The 25,948-nt window shown below is 37.5% G+C and overlaps 1 protein-coding gene across 3 annotated transcripts in view; it reads left to right on the top strand.

The window, feature by feature from the left end:
• The first annotated feature begins 337 nt into the window (after positions 1-337).
• Positions 338-25,948, top strand: part of PHTF1 (putative homeodomain transcription factor 1) — a 55,678-nt gene continuing 30,067 nt past the window's right edge. For all 3 annotated transcript variants that reach the window (XR_006885968.1, XR_006885967.1, XM_046645060.1), the window contains exons 1-5: positions 338-477; positions 772-846; positions 1,483-1,539; positions 24,612-24,681; positions 25,149-25,307. Coding sequence is in view for 1 of the 3 variants with exons in the window: in XM_046645060.1 (XP_046501016.1) it covers positions 802-846; positions 1,483-1,539; positions 24,612-24,681; positions 25,149-25,307 (331 nt within the window). In the remaining 2 variants the exon portion in view is untranslated. The remainder of the gene's footprint in view (positions 478-771; positions 847-1,482; positions 1,540-24,611; positions 24,682-25,148; positions 25,308-25,948) is intronic.

Below are 25,948 nucleotides of genomic sequence, written 5' to 3'. Positions count from 1 at the left end.
CACGGCCCGGCCCGGCCCGGCACCGCCCAGCCCGGCGAGGACGCGCGCCCGCCGCCGCGAAGCAGCTGCCTCCGCAACTTGGGGCCTTTGCACCTGACCTTTCCAGCCGGGCACAAAGCCTTTTGCCGTTGCCGCAGCGGCTGGCGGCCTAGCAAAGACCCCCTTCACTTTTTATACCCCTCCTTTCCCAGTTCATTCTTTGCTTATTTTGGGGTCAGTAGGTGATCCTTTAGGTCGGCCTTGGAGGGCGCTGGGTCTGTGGCGACAGACTGACCTCCTCTGGGCGCTGAGCGGCCGGCCGCCTCCGAGGCTGGGGCGGCCTCCGTGGTCTCCATGGTAACTGCCCCGCCGGCGTCTCCGCCTCGGGGGGAAGATGCGGCCTGCCGCTCCCGCCGCCTGGCCCCCGGGCTCACGGCCGGGCCGGGGCCACTGACGAGGAAGGTCCCGGCTGCCGGACTGCGGGGCCGCGGGCACCAGGTGAGAGCCGGACTCGGGGGAGCGGAGCGGGGAGTGCAGGTCGACTCGGCGACCTCCCCTTCCCTGCATCCATGAACACACTCGCGCAAAAGACCGCTGCGAGGCTTCTCCGGTCGCCGCTGCGCCAGAGGTGTTTTGGTTTGCTTTTGTTTTTGTTTTTTTTCCTGGCAAACAGCCGGAGAAAGAGACAGCAGCTCATGGAGAGGCTGACAGAAGCGGTTTTTCAGTTCTACCCGAACTGGGAGAGTACCTTTCAGCAACTGGATTCACCGACTGGTTTTCCTTCATTTTCAGTGAAATTCCATTTTCTGGCTGGAGACACAGATGGCCTCAAATGAGAGAGATGCTATATCGTGGTACCAAAAGAAGGTAATATCAATATTTTTTATTTGTAAAGCATACTTCCTGCAGAAAGCTCCCACAAAGAATATCAGATTGATTTTCCCTGAGCTTGGTAGGGCCAGGTCTTCTTACATGATATCTCTCAACAGAAATGGAAACACTGATGTACAAGGTCATTAGATCTTTTACACTCCAGGTCCCCAAATAAGATTTTCTAGTCACCTCCCTTCTCCAGGCTGCATACACAATGCCACAGCAATGCTTTGAAAGCTTGCTTCTGATCAAACTTCTGTTTTTTGGACATGGAACTTTTAATTGCACAGCTCAGACTGGTACTGTCAGCAGTCTTATTGAGCTGTTGGTTACCTTTTATTCCTCTCTGGTTTTCCTACTGATGTTGTCCTTAAGAAGTGGTACTATCTTTTAAGGTAATAATTAATTTGAAATATTTTGGACATTGCTTTTTAACTTGCTTTTAGATCCACCTCCTTTAGAAGTTTGAAGGAAACAGTCCTTGGAAATAATAATTTATTCTAAGGTCTGAGAAACACAAACATTTTCCATATATCATATTGATACTTAATAATTTCATGACTTTTGTGAGACTTGACCTAAATAAAAGAGTTCCTTTGCATCATTTAAATAGCCTGCTCCCTATTGCAGATTGGAGCATATGATCAGCAGATATGGGAAAAGTCAATCGAACAGACTCAGATTAAGGTAAATTGATTTCTTTGATTCTAGCTGTGTTTTACTGCATTAATGTGAAGAGTGGATTGTACTTACTTTTTAAAAAATCTGCACTTATCCACCAACTCTGGTACTCTTTATTCTTTGAAGTTTATAGGGAATGCAGCTGTTCCACCACACGCCCATCTGAGTGAGCAGTGTGGGATAGGTTGCTGAGAGACCACAGAAAAGACCCAGAGACAGCGAAAGAGACATATGGGTTTATTGGGAGTTACTTACAGGGAAGGTCCAGTGGCGGCCGGCTGGACAGCAACGTGTACCCGCTACCGGCCCCTGAGAGAAGCTTCCTTAAGTAGGCAGAGGAACAAAGGCTGCATGCTTGCCAAGGGGCTGTCCTTGGTACGACCAGCGTTCCCAGGAATAGTGGCTCACATGGAGGGGCTCTGTGTCCCTGTAACACGCGATGTTCTTTACGTGAGATGAGGGAGGATCCAGGCTGGCCAGGCCCTAGGTTGTTACAAATCCCAGCAGCTGGGTGGCCTGCCCAGAAGGGAGCCAGGACACATTGTAGCAATGGGCCTGGGTGCTGAGCAAGCAAGGCCCAGGTGCTACAGCAACACTGCAAGCAGAATGATAAATGGCAATTGACATTTGCCTCAGTATCAGGAAAATAGAAAGGAGTAATTGATCTATGATGAATTAGAAAGCAAATGTCCCATATAAATGGGGCTTCGGCTACTTAACTTGGGCTGGTTTTACTTTGTGGCAATGCAGACCCAGTATTGCTGGAGCTTCAGAATTTTCAAGAGAAGCTGGGAATATGCATTTTTATGTGAAATATACAGATTTTTTCGAGCATTTTACCCCTCCCCCTTCTCCACCTTCCCTCCTCCTCCCTCTCTTCCTCTTTCTCTGTGCAAGCCAAATAAAATCCATTTGTGGCCTGAGTTCCAAAGTCAGAGATGTGGGGCCAACATGTATTGGTGGGAGAGGGTGGTGCCAATTAGTCATGGAAAGGTTACTTGGTAGGCAAATGTAACTGAATAGTCTTGAGAGAGGTGGAAAAGCCTAAAGACCATCCATGTCCCTAAAAGAATGTCTCTCTCAACTGACTTTAATACTTAGATATACAGATTCAGCATCTCACTTCCTTGGAAGGTGCTGCATAATGGCTGGCAAATTCTTGTTTTTTAACCTTTCTTTTTTAAAGATTTGCTGCAGTCCCTCTATTAACACTTTAAAAAAAATATGTAATATGGGTGTAATACAACTTAATAGTTGGTTCTGGTTATCTCTAAATTACACTGATTGGGCTGGGATGTTTAAATCACTGGTGAAATATGTTTAACCAGCACTTTTAAGGTGCATTCTTTTTATAGGCCAGTCAACTGGAAAATTGTTTGAACTGTGTGGTACTTGGCTAACGTTTCACAATTTTGTGCAGTTCTTGATTTTTATATTAATAGGAGATTGAGTTAGGAGGAATAAATCCACGAATTTTATTTTGTAACTCTCTAAATCCTATCCTATAATTCTTTTGTGAGCTGCTAAAAAGTGATGATAATGAGTATGATATAATGGAAAGAGCACAGAACTGGGAGTAGATCTTCTTTTGTGATCTCTAGACTTGTGATCTTGAACAAGCACTGTACTTTGTCTGGGTTTTGGTTTCCTTATCCTTAAAAGGATTTTACTTCTGCTATAGAATTTCCTTAACTACCTCCTTCCCCTACCCAATTTAAAGATTTCCTCAACTCTTATTTCCGTGCCATTATACACATACCTTCCTTTTAGTACACCATATGAAAGTTGCTTGGGCAGGAATTGTGTTTGTATCCCACTCTTAGAACATCTTGATTCATACTAGGAATCTGTGCTGTATTCACTTGAACCCCATCTATTATATGTATTTTTCTTCATTATTCTCTCATAAGGTAATCTACCTAACAACTCCTTAATGTATACTTTTTAATTTAGCAGCAGTGGAAAGAATAAAATTAAAGACAACTGTAAAAATTTACTGAGCTAATGTACCAACATGTCCTAGGTGCTAAGAACACAGTCAACAAGGTAGACATGGTTCTTGCCTTCATGAATGTCACAGTCTAATGCTGGTGGGAGAGAAGCCAATATATCTTTTAAATATGTTTAAGTCTTAGACAAAAATTGACCAAAGTGTAAGATACAAAGAAATGTTTAATGCAATTTAAAAATAGACTTCACAAATATAAATATTTTTGAAAACAAATGAAAAATAAGAAAAAAGTAAAGAAAAAATTTTAAAAAAGATAAACAATATTAACATCAGATCACAGTATAATTAGAAATTACATAGTAAATATATAACTCAAAATGATAAAAGTTGTAAATTTTAAATCTTCACTTGGATCGTGAAAAGTGGTGTAAACTCTTCCACAAACATTTATTGGGCTCCTATGCTTAAGACATTTTGCTAGGTGCTGAGCACAAGAGGAAAAGTATTTACAAACAGAAGTATGATACTTAAGGGAAAAGCAAGTACCTGATTGGATTATAAGGTATGTAGATGAGATGATAGGCCATAAGTCAGCTTGGAGCTGACTTGACTAGTTTACTAAGAACTTTAGATGCTGCTCTGCAGAAAATGGAAAAATTTTTATGGTTTTTGAGTAGAGGGGCCTGTCAACTTAAAATAAGAGAGTCAGTTATTTTACCAGCAAAATAAGTTTATTCAGGAAGAGCAAAAGAATTGCAATTTGGGATGTGGAAACTGTGGGGAACCACAGGTAAGTTCAGAGAACAATGGAAGATAGCTGGCTTTTATAGAGAAAAAAGGGGAGTTGGGAGGGGCCATTCTAAATGAAAATTCATTGGAGGAAAGTAAGAGTTCAGGCTGGCAATGGCTCCTCATTGGATGAGCCGAGGCATTTTCCATTGGCTAATAAGCATGTTGCTGGGCAAGAAGGAAATTTTCCTTCCTCCTGCTGCAGTAGTAAGGTAGTAGGCAACTACTTGTTGGAGATGCAAGGTATGTCTCTTCCTGTTTGGGGTAATTAACAATGAGTGGTAGGGCGTAAGGGTTCCCTCTATAGGCCTTCCAGACTCTAATTTTAGTTGAGGTTTCCTTTATTCGTTTTCACAGGCCACATCATATCTGTATTTCTGAAAGATAGAAATAAAAATATAGACAGTATAACAAAATCTGTGGAATGTTTCCAAAGTAATGCTTGATGAAATTATGTTACTCTAAATGTCTGTATTAACAAAAAATATCTAGGTTGACTAGGAAGAAAGTTACAGTGATTCAAGTTAATATATGAAGAATCTAGAGAAAGAAAACAATAAGTTAAAGAAGGGAAAAAAATACCAAAAATAAATCTAAAACAGTTATTATGTATTCTTCGTATAACAAATATTTGTTGAGCAGCTACCCAACCATGTGTCAGACAGTAACCTAGGCACTGTGTCTACATAATGATGAGCAAAAACACTCAACATTTTTCTTTTCTTGGAGCTTAACGTGGGAGAGAAACAATAATAAAAATAATCCTACTAATAAATAATAATTACTGTGTGGTAAACGCTAAGAAAGAGAGCTGTTGTTTCCGAGCTATTACTTATAGCAAGGGAAGTGGACCAAGTCAAGGAGGTCAGAGTTGCCTTCCCTGAGGAATTGATGCTTCAGATGAGATCTGAAGGATGAGTAGGAGTTAATTAGGTCAAGAACAAATACAGGCATATCTTGCTTTATTGTGCTTTGCAGATAACGCGTTTTTTTAACAAATTGGAGGTTTGTGGCACCCCTGTGTCGAGCAAGTTTATCGGCACCATACTTCTAACACTCTGTGATATTCACACAGTGGTGAAATTGCCTAGCGACACATTTCCCGGAATATATTCTTGTTGTTAAGTGACACATGACTGTAACCCCTTCAACGTTCCAACAGACTTTTTTTTTGTAGAAATTGATAAACTAAGTCTAAAACTGATAAGGACCTAGAATATTCAAAACAAGTTTAAAAAGAAGAACAGAGTTGGAGGACTTAAATTACTGGATCTCAAAATTTACTGTAAAGCTGCAGTAATCCAGATAGTGTAGTAGTGGCATGAGTAATAGATCAATGTAACAGAATAGAAAATCAAGAAGTAAATCCTTACAGTTTTGATAAATTGATTTTTGACAGAGATGCCAAAGCAATTCAAAGAAAAAATGCTAGTCTTATCAATAAATGGTGCTGGAACAATTGAATATCCACATTTATAAAAATGAAGTTTGATTCTTACCTCACACGGTACACAAAAATCACTTAAAATAGACTATAGACTTAAATGTAAGAACTAAAAGTATAGATTTTCTGGAAGAAAACATACATCTTTGTGTCCTTGGGATAGACACAGATTTCTTAGAAACACAGCTATAAAAGCAAAAATTGATAAATTGAGCTTAACCAAAATTTAAAACTTTTCTTCAAAATATCCAATTAAAAAATGAAAAGAAAAGCCACAGACTGGGAGAAAATATTTCCAAATCATATATATAATGGAGTATTGCATCTACAATATATAAAGAACTACTACAACTCAATAAGAAGACAAAAAAGCCAATTTAAAAATGGGCAAAGGACTTCAATAGATATTTCACCAAAGAAGGTAAATGGATGGCTAATGGGCACATGAAAATATGCTCAACATTGTTAGTCATTAGGGAAGTACAAATTAAAACCGCAATGACATACTACTATATACCTATTAGAATGGCTAAAATTCAAAAGACCGACCTTCCAATGTTGACAAGGACGTGGGGGAACTAGAATCATCATACACTGCTAGAGGGAATGGAAAGTGGAAAATAGTTTGGCAATTTCTTAAAAAGTCATGTACTTCCCATATGACTCAGCATTTCAACTCCTAGGCATCTACCCAAGAGAAAAAAAAGCATAAGAGCACATACAAATGTTTATAGCAGTACTATTCAAATAGCCAAAAACTGGAAAAAAGTCCAAATGTCTATCAACTGGTGAGTTGATAAGCAAATATGTTATATCCTTACGATGGAACGTCACTCAGCAATAAAACTATTAATACATGCTACGACATGGATAAACCTCAAAAATGTTATGCTAAGTAAAAGGGGCCAGCCACAAAAGACTGTATCTTGTGGGATTCTATTTATATGAAATTTCTAGAAAAGGCAAATCTATAGAAATAGAAGGCCGATCAGTGGTTGCCTCTGGCTGGGGGATAGGAACAGAAATTTACTGCCATTCTTCTTTTTGAGGTGATGGAAACGTTCTAAAATTTGAATGTGATGATGGTTGCACAACTCTATAAATTTACTAGAAATCCACTAATGTAGTTAATTACTAAAAATATACACCTAAAATGGATGAGTTTTAAAGTATGTAAATTATACTTCAATATAGCTATTTTCTTAAATCATACCAGTAGGAAAAAAAAGGAGAAATCATAATGTAGTACACAGGAAATTCACACATATTCCCAATGAAAATTGTTTTCTAAAATTTCTTATTTGAGAGAATGTATTAAATCTAAGGTCTAACATTATTTTCAGTGATGAAGCTCAATTTAGTCCCCCACCAAAAAGGAAACAATAAGAATAACCTCTTTTACTACTACTTAACATGCTGTTTGAGATATATTTGCTAAGATGAGTAAAACATTCTAATTAATATTATCTTTACTTTAAAACTTTTTTCTTTTGTTTTTCTTTGATATTTTCTAATTAATATTAGAATAACAAAAATAAGCGTTTGAAAATGACATGATTTTATAACTAGAAAATTTAAAAAGGTTAATCATAAGCACAGAGATGACTTCAGCTATATTTATAATGTTTTATTAAGCTGAATGGTGGGTACATGACAGATGAGACTCCTTATTAAAGATGACAGTTTGAATATGTGCATTAATCTCTATCTGATCTCTTTTGAAACTCCTCTAAAATTACAATAAATAAGAAAAAGATGTCAGCCCACAAGGATTAAAAGAGTGGAAGAAAGACTACAGTAAATGAGAGCTGTTAACACAATTTTGAAAGTTGGATAGTGAATGGAAAGTGAAGAAAGTAAAAATGTAAGTGTCTATAGTAGGGAATGCCGGTAGGAAACAAGTGAACTCCCTGTTTAAAACCCCTGTATTTAATTTCTGAAAGACTCAGGAATTAGATGCATCAGGTATATCAGCAGGTGTGAGGCAGAACTGGAAACAGGATTGTTTGAGCATATGCATAAGGGGCAGTAGACCTACTCCCAGATCTTCCTTATTCCATATGGCCACACAGTTATCCTTATCTTCCTCTGACAGAAGATGATTGACACTCACCCTCTGGAGAGGCTGAACCAGAGAAGTTCTGGATTCTGGAGGACCAGGCACAAATAAGAGTGGAGTGAAATACAGTACTAATAATGGAAATTAAGTCTGGTGGTCAGGTTTATAATCTCTAAACAGAAGACTGGAATTTCTTTTTGCAGAAACTGACTAAAGAGAAAAGACCTAAGGATACTGGAAGTGAAATGGATGGCTACCCCTCTACAGTGGTAACCGCTACTCAATAAACTTCACTCATTGCACACTGAACTTGCATTTAGCATGTTAGTGTCTCTCTCTTAAGTGTAAACAGCTAATTGAAGATCATCAAATATTTGAGACCTAGAGAAAAAAGGAAAGAGAAAAAGAAGTGATACCAGAATCATGAGAACACTTTTTAAAGATATAAAAAGAACTGGATACTAATTTTTTTAAATAGGGCTATAGATGAAAAAGTAAGAGAACCAGAAAATAAAAATAACCGAAATAAATTCGGTAGAAAAGTTGGAAGATAAAGTTGAGGCCATTTCCCAGAAAAATAGTACAAAAGAACAAAGGAAAAATAGAAAAGTGAGTACAGTTCATGCAGGAAGCCTAACATCCGGTAATAGACGTTCCAGAAAAAGGAAATATGTGGAGGGGAAGAAAATTCTCAAATAGATAATACAAAAAATTTTCCCAGAACTGAAATAGACACGTTTCTAGATTGAAAGGATCTTTTGAGTGATCAGCACCTATACTAAAAAACATTATCATAAAATTTCAGAACTAAATTTTAGAGGAACTCAGTTCAGTCTACCATGTGTGTTTCTCCTGTGAGTCTCTTTTATCTACTCACACAAAACACTTCAACTCTGGTTACCAAATGTATGGAGATTTTTTCCCTACACCAAGCAATTCTCTGTGACACCAGCTGGGTATCCTACAATTCAATTCAATTCTGACACTTATTTACCTGGAAGTAGAGTGTCAGATCCCACAGGTTAAAGCCTCAGTCCCACAAGAATGTTCCCACCCCACTTCAGATGCCAGTTGCAAGTAATAGGTCCCCAGGTTACTCACAACTTCTGTCCGACTTGGCTACAAATCAGAGGTTCCCACGGCCCCCTCCCCAACTTTGATTAATTTGCTAGAGCAACTCACAGAACTCAGGGAAACACTTATTTTACATTTACTAGTTTATTAAAGGATATGGTAAAGAATACATATGAACAGCCAGATGAAGAGATACATAGGGCGAGGTCTGGGAGGGTCCTGCGTGCAGGAGCTTCTGTCCCCATGGAGTTAAGGTGCAGCACTCTCCCAATGTGGGTGTTTTCGCCAACCTGGAAGCTCTCCAAACCCCATAGTATTGGGATTTTTATGGAGGCTCATCACATAGACATAATTGATCATTACTCCTTTTCAGTTTTTCTCCCTTCTGAAGAGAATGGGGACAGGGCTGAAAATTCCAAGCTTCTAATCATGGCTTATTCTTTTAGTGACCAGCCCTCATCCAGGAGCCCACCCAGAGTCACCTCATTAGAACAAAAGACACTGCTATCACCCAGGAAATTATAAGGGTTTCAGGAGCCCTGTGTCAGGAACCAGGGGCAGAGTCTAATATATATATTTCTTATGATAAATCACAATATCAAAAGAACATTTGGGATTAAAGCTTTAGTTAAGCAGAGAGTAGAGGGAATGATCACAACAGATCATAAAAGAATGGGAGTCAGAATGACATTGTGCCTCAGCAGCAACTTCTAGCTCATCTGGAACCCAGAAGATAATGGAACCTTCAAAGTTGTGAGAGAAAGTCACTTTCAACAGAAAACTTTATGCCTAGCGTAACTATTAACCAAGTGTAAGGGCACTGCATGAAGATATATTCAGACCTTCAAAGTCTCAAAAAAAATGTATCACCCATGTCCCCTCTCTCAGGAAGCATGGGAGGACATGTACTGTATTATGATGAATGAGTAAATCAAAAAAGAGGAATCCGCAGTGTCAGGAGACAGGATAGTCAATACAGAGAGAAGTAAAGGGAATTCTAGGGTAATTAAGAGATGTTCCAGGATGACAATTCGTATCAGGTCTAGAAAACAACTAGACCAGAATGGAGCAGGATGACAAAAAAACTGGTATAGACATCTTCACGGGTGGGGAAAAAGAGAAACCAGTATTTATTGTGTTTGAGTACATTGGGAGCAGATCTGTAACACTTAGAGGGAGTTTCAAGGTGAGTTAGTAATAGATACAGAGAAAATTAAGTGAATGAAAAAAATGAGGCAATTACAGGTCTAGGACAAAATTTCTAAGAAAGGAGATATAATCATTGTTTACTACTTTACTTAGCTGGGAACAATATTTAAGTAAATGTAACACTCTAAACATCAAACACTGATTTAACTAGAATTATGAAAACATATAGGGGGAAATCTATGGTTTGGGAGACTGTGTATGTGTGTTTTGTGGTGTAATAATCATCATCATTAATAGTATGTACTGTGTGTCTTGCATTATTCTAAGGACTACACATGCACACTTAATTGATCCTTATGAGGTAAATGTATTATCATTCCCATTTTACAAGTGAAGGAACTGAGGCACAGAAAGGCTAAATAAGAAAGCTCTCCTAATCTTCAACAGTAAGAAACGAATGGACAGCATCTAAAATTGAAGAAAGCACTCTGCACATCTTATTTAGAAATAACTAGGAAGTAGGAATCAAGGTAAGGAAGGATGAGGCTGTGAAGAGTTGTTTTGTTATTAGCCTTGTAAGTATTACTTTAATAAAAATAAAGATTTAATTTAAAAGTTTCCCCTTCAAAGAAATAAACTATTTTAAATAAAGTTACCTGAGTCATAATATAGATATATATAATCCATATGAAATACATGGACCGATTCATAGATGTAGAGGTATAAGAATATATAGGTATATGGATATCTCAATACCTTTTATTTATACTGGTAGCAAAAACAACCAATCTCATCAACATTTAGCTTTGGAGTCATATAGACTTAAATGTGTATTATATTAATTTCCCTAATTATTCATTCCCCTACCTGTGAGAAGGTTGTTATGGAACCTCCTATTGTTATATGACTTGAAGCGCCTTCCTGTGGGAGGATAATCCTTTTCCACAGACTTCCCACTTGGTGAGTGGAATGTGAACAGAATGTGGTCTCACCTCCCTTACCCTAGTTCTTTCCCTTCTCTTGCCATTCTTATCCAGCCAGTAGTTAGAGTTCTAAGTTGGGGTTTGGAATTCTTGTGCATCTTCATCTTCACACTGATCCCACATTTTCAATTACCAAGACTTCTGGATTCTACCTTCTAATATTTTTTGGATATGTGTACTTTTCCCAATTCCTGCTTCTAATGACCTGATCTGACCAATTGCACTCATCTGGTCTGTAAACTACTGCCTGCAGGCCAAATCGCTGGAGCACAGCAGGCTCTGTGTTTTGCATATTTATTGTGTACATCTAAGTCAGCTTCAGTGCAACAGCAGCTGAACTGAGTAATTGTCGCAGAGATCAAATAGCCCACAATGCCTAAAATACCATCTGGCCCTGTACAGATAAAATTTGTCTACCCTTGATCTAGATTACTGGAGTAGCTTTTTAAACTTTGTTTTCTTTGCCTCCTGTCTCTGTTCACCACTTATCATCACTGAGGCTGACTTGCTATTTTGTTTCTGTTTTAATACAAGTCTGATTGTTTTTCTCATTTAAAACTGTTCTCTGACTTCCTAGTATCCTTACAATATATTCACACTTCTAGAGTGATTATAATCTTCACAATCTGGTTTTTGCTTACCTCTTCAGTTTCTCTCTCTCATACCTTAACCCCGTTTCACTTCTCTGCTTTAGGCTTTCTTGAACTTTGTTCAATTTTTGTCATGCTCTCTCTTATTTCTGGGTCTTCCTGTATGCTTTCTTGATTCCTTCTTTTGCTACACCCATGTTCAACATTGCAAATTCTTATACATCCTTCAGGTCTCATGTTAGATATTATTTTCCTTTGGAAATCTTTTTTTGACCTCTTAAATCTGACTTGTACTCTTTACACATGGTCCTATAGTGCTATATAGTAGTGCCCCCTTATCCTGGTGGGATACCTTCTAAGACCCCCCAGTGGATGCCTGAAACCAAGGATAGTACCAAACCCTAAAAATAGTATGTTTTTTCCTATACATACATACTTATGATAAGGTTTAATTTATAAACTAGGCATAGTAAGAGATTAACAACATTAATAATAATAAAACAGAACAATTATAACAATACACTGTAATAAAAGTTACTATAGATCTTAGCAACCTCAGCATATGATTTTTTTTCTTTCTTAAAGTCGAGAACTTTCAAATTTTCAATTAAAGAAAGCACTTTATGGCTTCTTTTTGGCATAGTCAAATTGCCAGCATCACTACTCTTGCACTTTGGGGCCATTATTAACTAAAATAAGGATTACTTGAATACAAGCATGCAATACCATGACAGTTGATCTGATAACAGAGAAAGCTACTAAGTGACTAATAGGCAGGTAGCGTACACAGCGTGGATGCATTGGACAAAGTGATGATTCACATCCCAGGCGGAGCAGGACTGTGTGAGATGTCATCACACTACTCAGAACAGTGCCCAATTTAAAACTTATGGATTGTTTATTTCTGGAATTTTCCACTTAATGTTTTCATATTGTGGTTGACCAAGGGTAACTGAAACCTGGGAAAGCAAAACCATGGGTAGGGGGCACTACTGTACTTGCCTTGTAATTGTTTTGTTCATCATCTGCCCTAAATCATGAGTGACTTCCTTTTTTGCAGACTGTATAGTAGCTTGATTCTTTTAAGGGCAATAAAATGGGAATTTCTGCAAACTGAGAGATGGAGATGTGTAATAGGGTTTCACTTGTCAAGTGGTTCTGAGCTTTGATGGTGTTGCACAAAATAGAGAGGTCTGGGTACAACCTGCTGCTGGGGCTCTGCGGAGAATTTCCAAACCACTGCTCTGGTAACTAGTGCAGGGACGTTCTGATTCTCTCCTACAGTCTTTCCCTGGGCTGCTAGGGCAGAGGTTGTGGCCGGTAAGGAAATTCACTCACAGCAACCAGGGTTTAATCCCATTAAACCTTTCAGAGGCAAGCAATCTTGTTTGATCTCAAACAAACCCTCCCCTACATCGTTTAAAAATGTATTTTTTACTGTATTGTGAGAGGCAGGATGTGCAGTGGTTTAGAGTGAGAATGACTGGATTGGAATCTCTGTGCCTTCGTTTCCACATCTGAAAGTGAGGGTAATAAAGGTATCCATCTCACAGGACAGCTGTGAGGACTAAATGAGTTAAGCAAGTTAATATAAGTATACATAAAGTGCTTAGAATAGTGCTTGGTGCCTGTTTCCTCTTATCATACATACTACAGAATGTGTAGGCTAAAGCAGAAGGATCCTAAAACAGGGGCTGGCCCTGTGACCGAGTGGTTAAGTTCGCGCACTCCACTGCAGGTGACCCAGTGTTTCGTTGGTTCAAATCCTGGGTGCGGACATGGCACTGCTCATCAAACCACGCTGAGGCAGCGTCCCACATGGCACAACTAGAAGGATCCACAATGAAGAATATACAACTATGTACTGGGGGGCTTTGGGGAGAAAAAGGAAAAAAATACAATGTTAAAAAAAAAAAAAAGGATCCTAAAACAAAAACACGGCATATGATTTTTATTCTTCCTCAGCAAAAACATATACAAAAGTATATAGTGACTTTCTCGTCTTAAGAATAGCAGTCATAAATTTATTAATGACTTCTGTCCCCTTAGGAGAGTAAAAATGATGAGGGAGGTTCAGTGGGCATCAACCTGAGGAACTCTCATACATTTGGCTTTATTGTCTGTCTTCCTTTCTTTTCTGTATACTCGTTGAAGACGGAGCCGTGTTTTGACTTGATTATCACGGTATTCCTAGCTCAACTAGAGTATCCGGCATATAGAAGACACACATTGAATATTTGTTGACCAAGTGAATGAATAAATGTGTTTCATTTATTGCTAAAGGAGGTTTTTATAGTTTGGTAGTTACCTCTAGTTAATGCTAATTCTAATTCTATAACATTATAGGTGAGAAGTCTAGAAAGTAAAGAAAGTAGAGAAATTGTTTTGGCTCTGAAGTTAAGACGCTTTAAGCTGCTGCTGCTGCTTCTTGTTTTTTTAATTTGAGGAAGATGAGCCCTAAGCTAACATTCACTGCCAATTCTCCTGTTTTTGCTGAGGAAGATTGGCCCTGAGCTACTATCTGTGCCCATCTTCCTCTACTTTATATGTGGGATGCCAGCCACATATAAAGCATGTCACATGTAAGCATGGCTTGATAAGCAGGGTATACATCTGCACCTGGGATCCAAACTGGCAAACCCCAGGCTGCGGAAGTGGAACATGCAAACTTAACTGCTGTGCCACTGGGCCAGCCCCACTTTAAGCTTCTTTAGTTGGAATAGTACTGATGCAAGTGTTCACAAGACCTGTATGTCTGTTAGAATACAATTCAATGATATTTTTACTGTTTAAATTTTAGTTTCTGATTTTGAATATAGCACAAGTTAATTGTTATTCCCATGAATATTATGCATATTTCAAAAGTTAGTGTAGATGTTTCTTCAAAGCGTTATTGTTTCCCTGAAATGTCTAATTTTCAAAATTTGATTTCTTTCTAGATTTAATTTTTTTACATCTATGGTTTTAGAATATTTTTCTGTAAAATTTCCAGGTTGTAGTTGAATTGGATAGGAACATAGGATTCACTTAAGAGGAATTGTTTGGCTGCATGTATTTAGTTAAATAGAGCTACACATCAATACTGGCCCGATGTCTAAAATAGGGAAATAGCAAATTACTGTAACCTTTAATTTTAATATTAATTTTAATTGTTAAATATCTAATTTTAAAAACTGGATCAGAAATTAGCATGTATAAGTGTTGATTGAGCACGAAATTCAAATTCATCTTTTAAAACAGTTTCATTTATTAATAGTAATGGAACAAAACTGTTAGGTAAACCAGGAGTTTGAAACACAAAAGATAATTCAAAAATTTACTTTCAATTCATAATATACAGCAAGGTTACTATGACTTTCAAATCCTGAGTGTTTCCTGTAAAAACCATTGTCTACATGTTAATAAAATTGAGTAAATGCCACCCCTTTGGAGCAATAATGATTAAGAAGCATTAGAAACTTGGAGATGTAACAAGTACTCTGTAAAAGTCTATACATTTGTCTTTTAAGAGAGATGAATATAGTGACTAATAACATCAAAAATTGAGCTCCTTTAATTTGAAATGGTAGAAGACAGAGGCCCTGAAAAGATTGTTCATCCTCTGAAAAAAAGTTCATGACTAGATTTCTGGTTAAATGCGGCAGATTGGCCACACACATTTGTAATCTCCCTTCTGAGTCACCACTAAAATTACATTAAAGGAATACAAAAAGGGAGTGTATAAAATGGATACATTCACAAAGTCAAGAAATAAGATTGAGATCTCAGCAGATGAGAAAGCAACACTTTTGGAAAATGAAAAATGAATGGAGGGATGTTAGGAGAGCAGAGGAGAATGCCACGGAGAAGTAAGCCAGGCCTTCCGGGGTCCCCAGAGAGGCTTAGGACTTGAACATACCAAGTTCTCTGTGAGGCAGAGGTGAGCTGTGGGGCTAAAAATAGGAGATTGAGTGAACTTTGTATACAGAGAGGTTGGACCTCCTGATCCTCTCTTCAACCTCTTAAAGACAGGCAACAATGTCCTTAGGCAGGAGACTGGTATATTTCTTCTGAGAAGATTCACTCAAGAGGGGCTCAGGGGACAGTGAAGGGCAGGCAAGAGTCATGATACTGAAGACAGAATTGTGAGCTCCTTGGCCTAATCTCAAAACTTCCACCACAGAAATCTTCAGCCTCTCTAACTTACAACCAATCAGAATACTGGAGGATTCTTTTGAAGAGCCTTGAATAACCCCAGAAAAAACTTATCTAGATATTGACATTTGGTGATTCTCTCAAGCTTTATGCTTGGTTACCCTACAGTGAAGCCTCAAATCTATAAGCTACACTCACATACACAGAGCTTCCAATAAGTTTTTAAAAATTTTTATTTAAGTAAAACATATTCATTAAATATGAATATACTTATACACACACACACAACCGAATTATTAGTGTACAACATGAGGAATTTTCACAAACTGAACATAACCGTGTAACAAGCACTCAGATCAAGAAATGGAGGTGCAACTGTAAGAGGAGGTGGGGAAGCCCAGCCCAGATGAATGCTTGCAGAGTTGTGGCCCAGCCCGTGGGAGTGCCCACTGTACTGCAGCAGCCCTGCCCATGGGAACACTCCCCACTGAATGATGTGGCTCAGCCCCCACAAAGGAGACCCCACCAAGTGCAGCAACTCATCTGAGCCACCTGTGAGCTCAGAGCCGGCCCACATGGAAAAGAAAGTGCCCCTCCCCTCCCACCTAGTGCACCAGCTTGGTCAGTCCTCTGCCAAGTGCAGTAGTCCTACCAGAACAACCCACCAGTGGAGCAGAGATACCCCACCTGTGCATGCATGCATGCATGACCTGCCAAGAGGCTATGGCCAGTGCACAAACATGGAGAAACTCTACCAGCACAACTTCCAGCAGATGGGATGGGATCAGAAAACGCAGCTCCTGCCCCCCCTTGTACCTCCAGTGGGGACAGGTGGAATCTGTGACCTGATACTACCACAAATGTGCTGGAAAAGGATCACTTCATCAAACACAATGAAGAACTACATTAACACTTCAGAGCAGAAGAAAAATGACAAGTCTCCAGAAACGAATCCTGAACTCACAGAAATTTACAATCTAAATGACAGAGAATTCAAAATAGTTGTCATAAAGAAACTCAACAAGTTACAAGAAAACTCAGTAAGACAGTTCAGTGAGCTCAGGAATAAAATTAATGAGCAGAAGGAATACTTCACCAAAGAGATTGAAGCTCTAAAAAAAAAAAAAAAGCCAAGCAAAAAGTCTGGATATGAAGAACACAGTTAATGAGATAAAAAATAATCTAGAATCCATAAAAAATAGAGCTGATGTTATGGAGAACAGAATTACTGATTTAGAGGATAAAAATGCTTCAGGTGGAGGAGGAGAGAGAACTAAGATTTTAAAAACATGAAGTAATTCTTTGAGAAATATCCGACTCAATTAGGAAAAGCAACATAAGGATTATAGGTGTTCCAGAGGGAGAAGAGAGGGAGAAAGGAGCAGTGAGCTTGTTCAAAGAAATGATAGCTGAGAACTTCCCAAACTTGGGTAAGAAACTGGACTTACAAGTACATTAAGCCAATAGAACTGCTAATTATATCAATGCAAAAAGACCTTCTCCAAGTCATATAATATTAAAACTGGCAAAAGTCAACGACAATGAAAAAATACTAAGGGCAGCAAGGCAGAAGAAAATAACCTACAAAGGAACCCCTATCAGACTGTCAGCGAATTTCTCAATAGAAACCTTACAGGCTAGGTGAGAATAGAGTGATATATTCAAAACACTGAAAGACAAAAACTTTCAGCCAAGAATACTCTCTCCAGCAAAACTATCCTTCAGATACACTGGAGAAAGATAAGCAAAAGCTGAAGGAGTTCATCACCACTAGGTCTGCCTTACAAGAAACGTTGAAAGGAGCCCTCCCATCTGAAACTAAAAAGCAAAGGTTTACAAAACCTCGAGCAAAGAAATAGACACATAGAATCATAAAATTACAGCTCTATATCAGAATAGATAAATAAACACTTAACCATAACATAAAAGACAAAGAGAAAGAAAGCATCAAAAATAACTATAAACACTTCAATTTACACACAAACTCACAACACAGAAGAGGACAATTTGTGACAAAAATAACTCAGAAGGAGAAGAGGAAAGGGATGGAACCTTCTTAGGCTAATGAAAATAAGAGGCTATCAGAAAATGGACTATCTCATCTATGATTTTTTTTTCTTTTGAGGAAGATTAACCCTGAGCTAACATCCACCACCAATCCTCCTCTTTTTGCTGAGAAAGATTTGCCCTGAGCTAACATCTGTGTCCATTTTCCTCCACTTTATATGTGGGAGCCTGCCACAGCATGGCTTGCTAAGTGGTATGTAGGTCTGCACCTGGGATCTGAACTGGCGAACTCTGGGTCGCTGAAACAGAACATGCAAAGTTAACTGCTGTGCCACTGGGCCAGCACCTATGAGATCTTTTATACAAACCTCATGGTAACCACCAAACAAAAATTCAGACGAGAGCCACAAATCATAAATAAAGAGAAAACTGAGAAAACCACCAAACTGAAATGGCAATCGGAAATACAAGGGGAAAGAAACAAAGGAAATATAGAACAACCAGAAAGCAAGAGATAAAATAGCAGTATTAAGCCTTCATATATCAATAATCACTCTAAATGTAAATAGATTGAATTCTCCACTCAAAAGACACAGAGTGTCTGGATGGATTAAAAAACAAGACCCAGCAATATGTTCCCTCCAAGAAACACATCTTGGTTATAAAGATGAACATAGGCTCAGAGTGAAAGGATGGAAGATGATAAGCAAATGGCAAGCAAAAGAAAACAACTGTTGCCATACTTATATCAGACAAAGCAGACTTCAAGATAAAAAAGGCAATGAGAGACAAAGAAGGGCAGTATGTAACGATGAAAAGGACATTCCACCAAGAAGACATAACATTTATGAATATACATGAGCCTAACACAGGAGCACCAAAGTGTATAAAACAACTATTAACAGACCTAAAGGGAAAAATTGACAGCAACACAATAATAGTAGGGGACCTCAACACCCCACTTGCATCAATGGATAGGTCATCCAGACAGAAAGTTAACAAGGAAACAGTGGCTTTAAATGAAATACTAGACCAGATGGACTTAAGAGATCTATATGGAACATTCCATCTAAAAACAGCAGAAAACACATTCTTCTCAAGTCCATATGGAACATTCTCAAAGGTAGACCATATGTTAGGAGACAAGGCAAGCCTCAATAAATTTAAGAAGATTGAAATCATATCAAGCATCTTTTCTGACCACAATGCCATGAAACTGGAAATCAACATCAAGAAAAAGGCTGGGAAAGTCACAGATATGTGGAGACTAAACAACATGCCACTGAACAATCACTGGATTGATGAAGAAATCAAAGGAGAAATAAAAAAATCTGGAGACAATTGAAAATGAAAACCCAACATGCCAACTCATGGGATGCAGCAAAAGCAGTTCTAAGAGCAAAATTTATAGCAATATAGGTCTACCTCAACAAAGAAGAAAAATCTCAAATAAGTAATCTTAAACTGCACCTAATAGAACTAGACAAAGAAGAACAAACAAAGCCCAAAGTCAGCAGAGGAGGGAAATAATCAAAATTAGAGCAGAAATAAATGAAATAGAGACTAAAAAAACAGTAGAAAGGATCAATGAAACTAAGAGCTGGTTCTTTGAGAAGATAAACAAAATTTACAAGCTCTTAGCCAGACTCACTAAGAAAAAAAGAGAGAAGTCTCAAATAAATAAAATTAGAAATGAAAGAGGAGAAATTACAGTGGATACCACAGACATACAAAGGATTACAAGAGAATACTATGAAAAACTGTATGCCAGCAAATTAGATAAAATCTAGAAGAAATGGATAAATTCTTCAACTCATACAACCTCCTAAGACTGAATCAAGAAGAAATAGAGAATCTGAATAGACCAATCACAAGTAAAGAGATTGAAACAGTAATCAAAAACCTCCCAAAAATAAAACTCCAGGACCAGATGGCTTCTCTGGAGAATACTACCAAACGCTCAAAGAAGATTTAATTCCTAGCCTTCTTGAACTATTGTAAGAAACTGAAGAAATGGAACACTTCCTAACTCATTCTATGAGGCCAAAATCACCCTGATCTCAAGGCCAGATAAGGACAACACAATGAAGGAAAATTACAGGCCAATATTGCTGATGAACATGGATGTAAAAATTCTCAACAAAATATTGGCAAACTGAATACAACAATACACTAAAAGGATCATACACCGTGATCAAGTGGGATTTGTACTAGGGATGCAAGGATGGTTCAACATCTGCAAATCAATCAATGTGGTACACCGCATTAACAAAATAGGAATAAAAATCACATGATCAATGATCATCTCAATAGATGCAGAGAAAGCATTTGACAAAACCCAATATCCATTTATGATAAAAACTCTCAATAAAATGAGTATAAAAGTAAAGTACCTCAACATAATAAAGGCCATATGTGACATATCCACAGCCAACATCATACTTAATGGTGAGAAACTGAAAGCCATCCCTCTGAGAACAGGAACAAGAACTCTCTTGCCTCTCCTTTTCAACATAGTACTGGAGGTTTTGGCCAGAGCAATTAGGAAAGATAAAGAAGTAAAAGGTATCCAAATTGGAAAGGAAGAAGTAAAACTCTCGCTGTTTGCAGATGACATGATTCTATATATAGAAAACTCTAAAGAATCCACCAGAAAGCTATTAGAAATAATAAACAACTACAGCAAGGTTGCAGGGTATAAAATCAACATACAAAAATCAGTGGCATTTCTTTAACTAATAACGAACTAGCAGAAAGAGAACTCAAGAATACAATCCTATTTACAGTTGCAACAGAAGGAATAAAATACCTAGGAATAAACTTATCCAAGGAGGTGAAAGACCTATACAGTGTAAACTATCAGACATTATTGAAAGAAATTGAAGAAAACAAAAAGGGATGGAAAGATGTTCCATGCACATGGATTGGAAGAATTAACATAGTTAAAATGTCCATACTACCTAAAGCAATCTACAGATTCAATGCAATTCCAATCAGAATCCCAATGACATTCTTTACAGAAATAGAACAAAGAATCCTAAAATGTATATGGAACAACAAAAGACCCCAAATAGCCAAAGCAATCCTGAGAAAAAAGAACAAAACTGGAGGCACAATCCCTGACTTCAAAATAAACTACAAGGCTATACTAATCAAAACAGCATGGTCCTGGCACAAAAACAGACACACAAATCAATGGAACAGAATTGAAAGCCCAGAAATAAAACCATGCATCTATGGCCAGTTAATCTTTGACAAAGGAGCCAAAAACATAAAATGGAGAAAGGAAAGTCTCTTCAATAAATGTGTGTGGAAAACTGGGCAGCCACATGTAAAAGAATGAAAGTAGATCATTATCTTATACTGTACACAAAAAATTAACTCAAAATGGATTCAAGACTTGAATGTAAGACCTGAAACCACAAAACTCAAAGAAGAGATATAGGCAGCACACTCTTTGACGTTGGTCTTGGCAGCATCTTTTCAAATATCATGTCTACTTGGGCAAGGGAAACAAAAGAAAAAATAAACAAATGGGACTACATCAGACTAAAAAGCTTCTGCAAGGCAAAGGAAACCGTGAACAAAACAAAAAGACAACACACCAACTGGGAGAAAATATTTGCAAATCATAAATCCGACAAGGGGTTAATTTCCAAAATATATAAAGAACTCCTACAGCTCAACCACAAAAAGACAACCTGATCAATAAATGGGCAGAGAGTATGAACAGACATGTTTCCAAAGAAGGTATACAGATGGCCAATAGGCATATGAAAAGATGTTCAATGCCACTAATTATTAGGGAAATGAAAATCAAAACTACAATGACCTACCACCTTAGGTCCATCAGAATGGCTATAATTAACAAGACAAGAAATGAAAAGTGTGGAGAGGATGTAGAGAAAAGGAAACCCTCATTCACTGCCAGTGGGAATGCAAGCTGGTGCCACCACTGTGGAAAACAGTATGGAGATTTCTCAAAAAATTAAAAATAGAAATACAATATGATCCAGCTGTTCCACTACTGGGTATTTGTCCAAAGAACATGAAATCAATGATACAAAGAGATCTATCCACCCCTATGCTCATTGCAGCATTATTAACAGTAGCCAAGATGTGAAAGCAACCCAAGTGCCCACCAACTGATGAATGGATAAAGAAAATGTGGTGTATATATATATATATATATATATATATATATATATATATATACAACGAAATACTACTCAGGCATAAAAAAAACCAAAATCATCCCATTTGCAACAACATGGATAGATCTTGAGGGTATTATGTTAAGCAAAATAAGCCAGACAGAGAAAGACAAACACTATATGATTTCACTCATATGTGGAAGATAAACAAACACATGGATAAATAGAACAATTAGTGATTACCAGAGGGGAAGGGGGTGGGGGATGGGCAAAAGGGGTAAAGGGGCACATATGTATTGTGACAGATGAAAACTAGTCTGTTGGTGGTGAGCGTGATGCAGTCTATACAGAAACTGATATATAATAATGTACACCTGAAATCACATGTTATAAACCAATATGACCTCAATAAAATAAAAAAATTTTAAAAGTTTTAAAAATTAAAAAAAAAAAAGAAATGGAACATTAGCAGTACCATAGAAGCTCCTCTCACATGGTCTTCCAGTCACTGCCACCAACAAAGGTAACCAGTATTCTGACTACTAGCATCATAGATTAATTTTGACCTTTTTTGAACTTTATATAAACTAAATTATATGCTTTGAGTCAAATTGCTTTTGTTCAACATTATGTTTGTGAGATTCATTCATGTTGTTACCTAATTATAGTTTATTCACTACAATACCACAATTATTTATCCATTCTACTATTGATGAGCAATTTCCACTTGTTGCTGGATAGTTTCCAATTTGGGGCTCTTAAAAATAGTACTTCTATGAACATTTTGTGCACCTTATTGGTGAAATATGTATACATTTCTCTTGGTTATATACCTAGAAGTAGACAGCTGGGTCCATCAAGTTTTTAGCTCCTCATCCTAATATATACATGGATAGCCAATGATTACTAGTTAGTTGAATAAATCCTCTAATGTGAAAGAGAATAGAAAGAAATGAACTGAAAGAATTAGAATGAATAACAGAAGAATTAGAGGAAATTTCTAGAGAGCAGAACAAAAAGACGAAAGAGGTAGAAAATAGAGAAAAGTTAAATGCCTTACAGGGGAAGAAATATAAAAATAAATTATAAGAAAACTTCCCTAATACTGAAAAACAAATTTCCATATAGAAGGGATTCTCAGCACAATAAATGATAAAAGACTTATATCAAGGCAGATCATTATGAAATTTCTGAATACCATGAATAAAGTGAGGATTCAGAGGAAAGAAACAATTCATGTTCAAAGCACCAGGAATAAGAATGGCAATGGAGTTTGCAGCAGCAACACTGGAAGCTAGAAGACAATGGAACAATGTCTTAATTCCTGAGGGAAAATGACTAACTGTTTAGAATTCTACACCTAGTGTGACTTTTAGTCAGATATGAGGGTAGAATGAATTCATTTTCAGACATGCAAGGATTCAAAAAATTATCTTCTGTGACCCCTTTCTCAGAAAGCTACTGAAGGCGGTGCTCTTAAGAAGACATGGGCTATAAGAAATTGGGATTAACCACAGAGAGTTGAAGGGAATTGTCAGGATGATAGTGAAGAGAAGTCCTGGGATTACAGCTGTGCAGCTGGCCCAGAGAGCAAGTCGTGCAAATGAAGCAGGAAGACAGAGGGTTCTGGGGAGGATGTTTCCGGGAATTTTTTTTAGATAAAAAAGACTGATTAATTTTCTGGCATTTGAGTATTTGGAAAATGAAAAATATTTTGACTGATCTCATAGAGTAAATGGAAGAATATAAAATATAGCTTACAGAGAACAATATTTCATAAGTGATCATATTGTAAGTATAGATTATTGATACATCAAAAATTAATATAACTATATTGTAAGGATATATGTTTTTGGGGTGCAAGTTAAGATATGGAGTTTAGTGGTGTAAGAGAAGTAAATTCTCATATACTATATTAGGAGTTAGTAGATGGTTTCTAAGCCAGTCCTGGTGGTCTAGTGGTTAAGATTCGCCATGGCCTGGGTTCCTTTCCTGGTCAGGGAACCACACCATCCATTTGCTGGTTGTCATACTGTGGCGGCTGCAGGTTGCTGTGATGCTAAAAGCCATACCACCGGTATTTCAAATACCAGCAGGGTCACCCATGGTGGACAGGTTTCAGTGGAGCTTCCAGACTAAATAAGACTAGGAAAAAGGATTTGGCCCCCAACTTCTGAAAAAATTGGCCATGAACAAAAACCCTAGAATAGCAGTGGAGGATTGTCTGATACAGCGCCGTAAGGTGAGAGGATGGCCAGAAGACCAGGTCAGGTCTGCTGTACAGAGTCGCTCGGAGTCAGAGTCGACTGACGGCACTAACAACAATGATGATTTCTAAAATTAATAAATTAAAAAACAGCAGTATAAACATTATTTAGAAGTATGGAAGTAAATACCAAGAGAAACAGTTTAAAAAAGATGAAGCTTATTTGTTTTTAATGAATGAAATTAGGAGAAGAGGAGCTGTGGGTCAGGGGACCACTATTTTTCACTTACTGATCTTTTGGTACTGTTGGATTATTTTTAAAAGTGATAAAAGTGTACACATGCATTACTTAATAAAGCTAAAAACCAAAACTAAATAAATATTAATAAGTTCCTTTAAGGAGCATTAGGATTTAAGTGTCCCCAGTAAAAGGGAGTCAGATATAGAGAAAAAGAAACCTAAGTTTACTTTTTGTATTTAAAAGGACTTTTAAAAAATAAATTTGTTTATTTATTTTTTTGTTGTTGTTTTATCCCAGGGCTTCAAAAACAAACCAAAAAAGATGGGTCACATAAAGCCAGACTTGATTGATGTTGACTTAATCAGAGGTAAGTTCTAACTTGGTTTATTTGTTATATATATTATTACATCATTTCATAGTGGTACTAAAGATTCTTTTTAGATATCTTCCCTATGTGATGGTATGCTTTAATTTCCAAAAGTAATATTCTTCACTCATCATTCATGCTTTAGTATTTTTTTCCCTTTGCTTTAGTACTATGTGGCAATATAAATTACATGGTTTCCGTAAGAGGAATGAACTTGGAGACTTACTGTTGTCTAATTAAGAACAATATATTGTATCATATTCAAGTAAGCCTGACTTATTTTGAGCTCTTGTCCTAGTGATTGAGGCAAGAAGTTATTATATTTAACGAGCATCTAAGAGGATTCTTTTGAACCGAACAGGTTATGTGCTGATTTTTGCTCTCACCACTTTTAATATAGTATTGCAAGCGGGCATTAGCATAGTGTATATAAATGTTTGATGTTTTATTTTATTGTGTGTTTAAAGGCTCAACATTTGCCAAAGCCAAACCTGAAATTCCGTGGACATCTCTGACTCGGAAGGGGCTTGTTCGAGTTGTATTTTTTCCCTTGTTCAGCAGTTGGTGGATTCAGGTTACCTCCTTAAGAATCTTTGTTTGGCTGCTACTGCTTTACCTCATGCAAGGTAATTGGAGGAATTGGAATGAATTATGCCAGTTTCTTTTTGAAGCTTTTGTTATTAGGTAATGCAGGCCTTACTGTTCCTACATTTATCTTTTCACCTGATGGTTTAAAGTACAAAGAAATGAAGGGACATACGCCATTTGGAGATCATCTTAAATTTGTTTGCTCAGAGAGAGCAAACACGATTGTATACTCTCCTCTCTTGAATTTCTTTCCACCTGTCTCGCTGGCCAAGCCTTTTCAATCTTTCCTTCTGTCTGACCTTTGAATATTGAATTATGTCAAGGTTGGATCTTGGATTCTCTTCTCTAGGTACTCTTGTCAAGCCCCATTGCTTTAAATATATTGATACACTAGTGATTCTCAGATTTATATGTTCAGAGCAGCTCTCTGCTGAACTTCTGACTTGTAAATCTAACTGCCTGCTTGACATTTCCATATGGAGATTTAATAGGTATCTTGAACTCAATTATGAGTTATCTTAATTATAGGTAATTATAAAGAATTATAGGTATCTTGAACCCAAAATGAGACTCCTGATTTTTTTTTTCCAGACTTTTTTAGGTACAAACTTAGTCCTCTTTAGGTCTTCCCTCCTTTCATTAAATGAAACCGTCAACCACCCAGTTTTCAAGTGAAAAA

Source organism: Equus quagga, chromosome 18, assembly GCF_021613505.1.
Source record: "Equus quagga isolate Etosha38 chromosome 18, UCLA_HA_Equagga_1.0, whole genome shotgun sequence".
In the NCBI taxonomy this organism is placed as follows: Eukaryota; Metazoa; Chordata; class Mammalia; order Perissodactyla; family Equidae; genus Equus; species Equus quagga.
The sequence above is the reverse complement of the archived record's forward strand: the minus strand, read 5'-3'. Positions and strand labels throughout refer to the sequence as shown.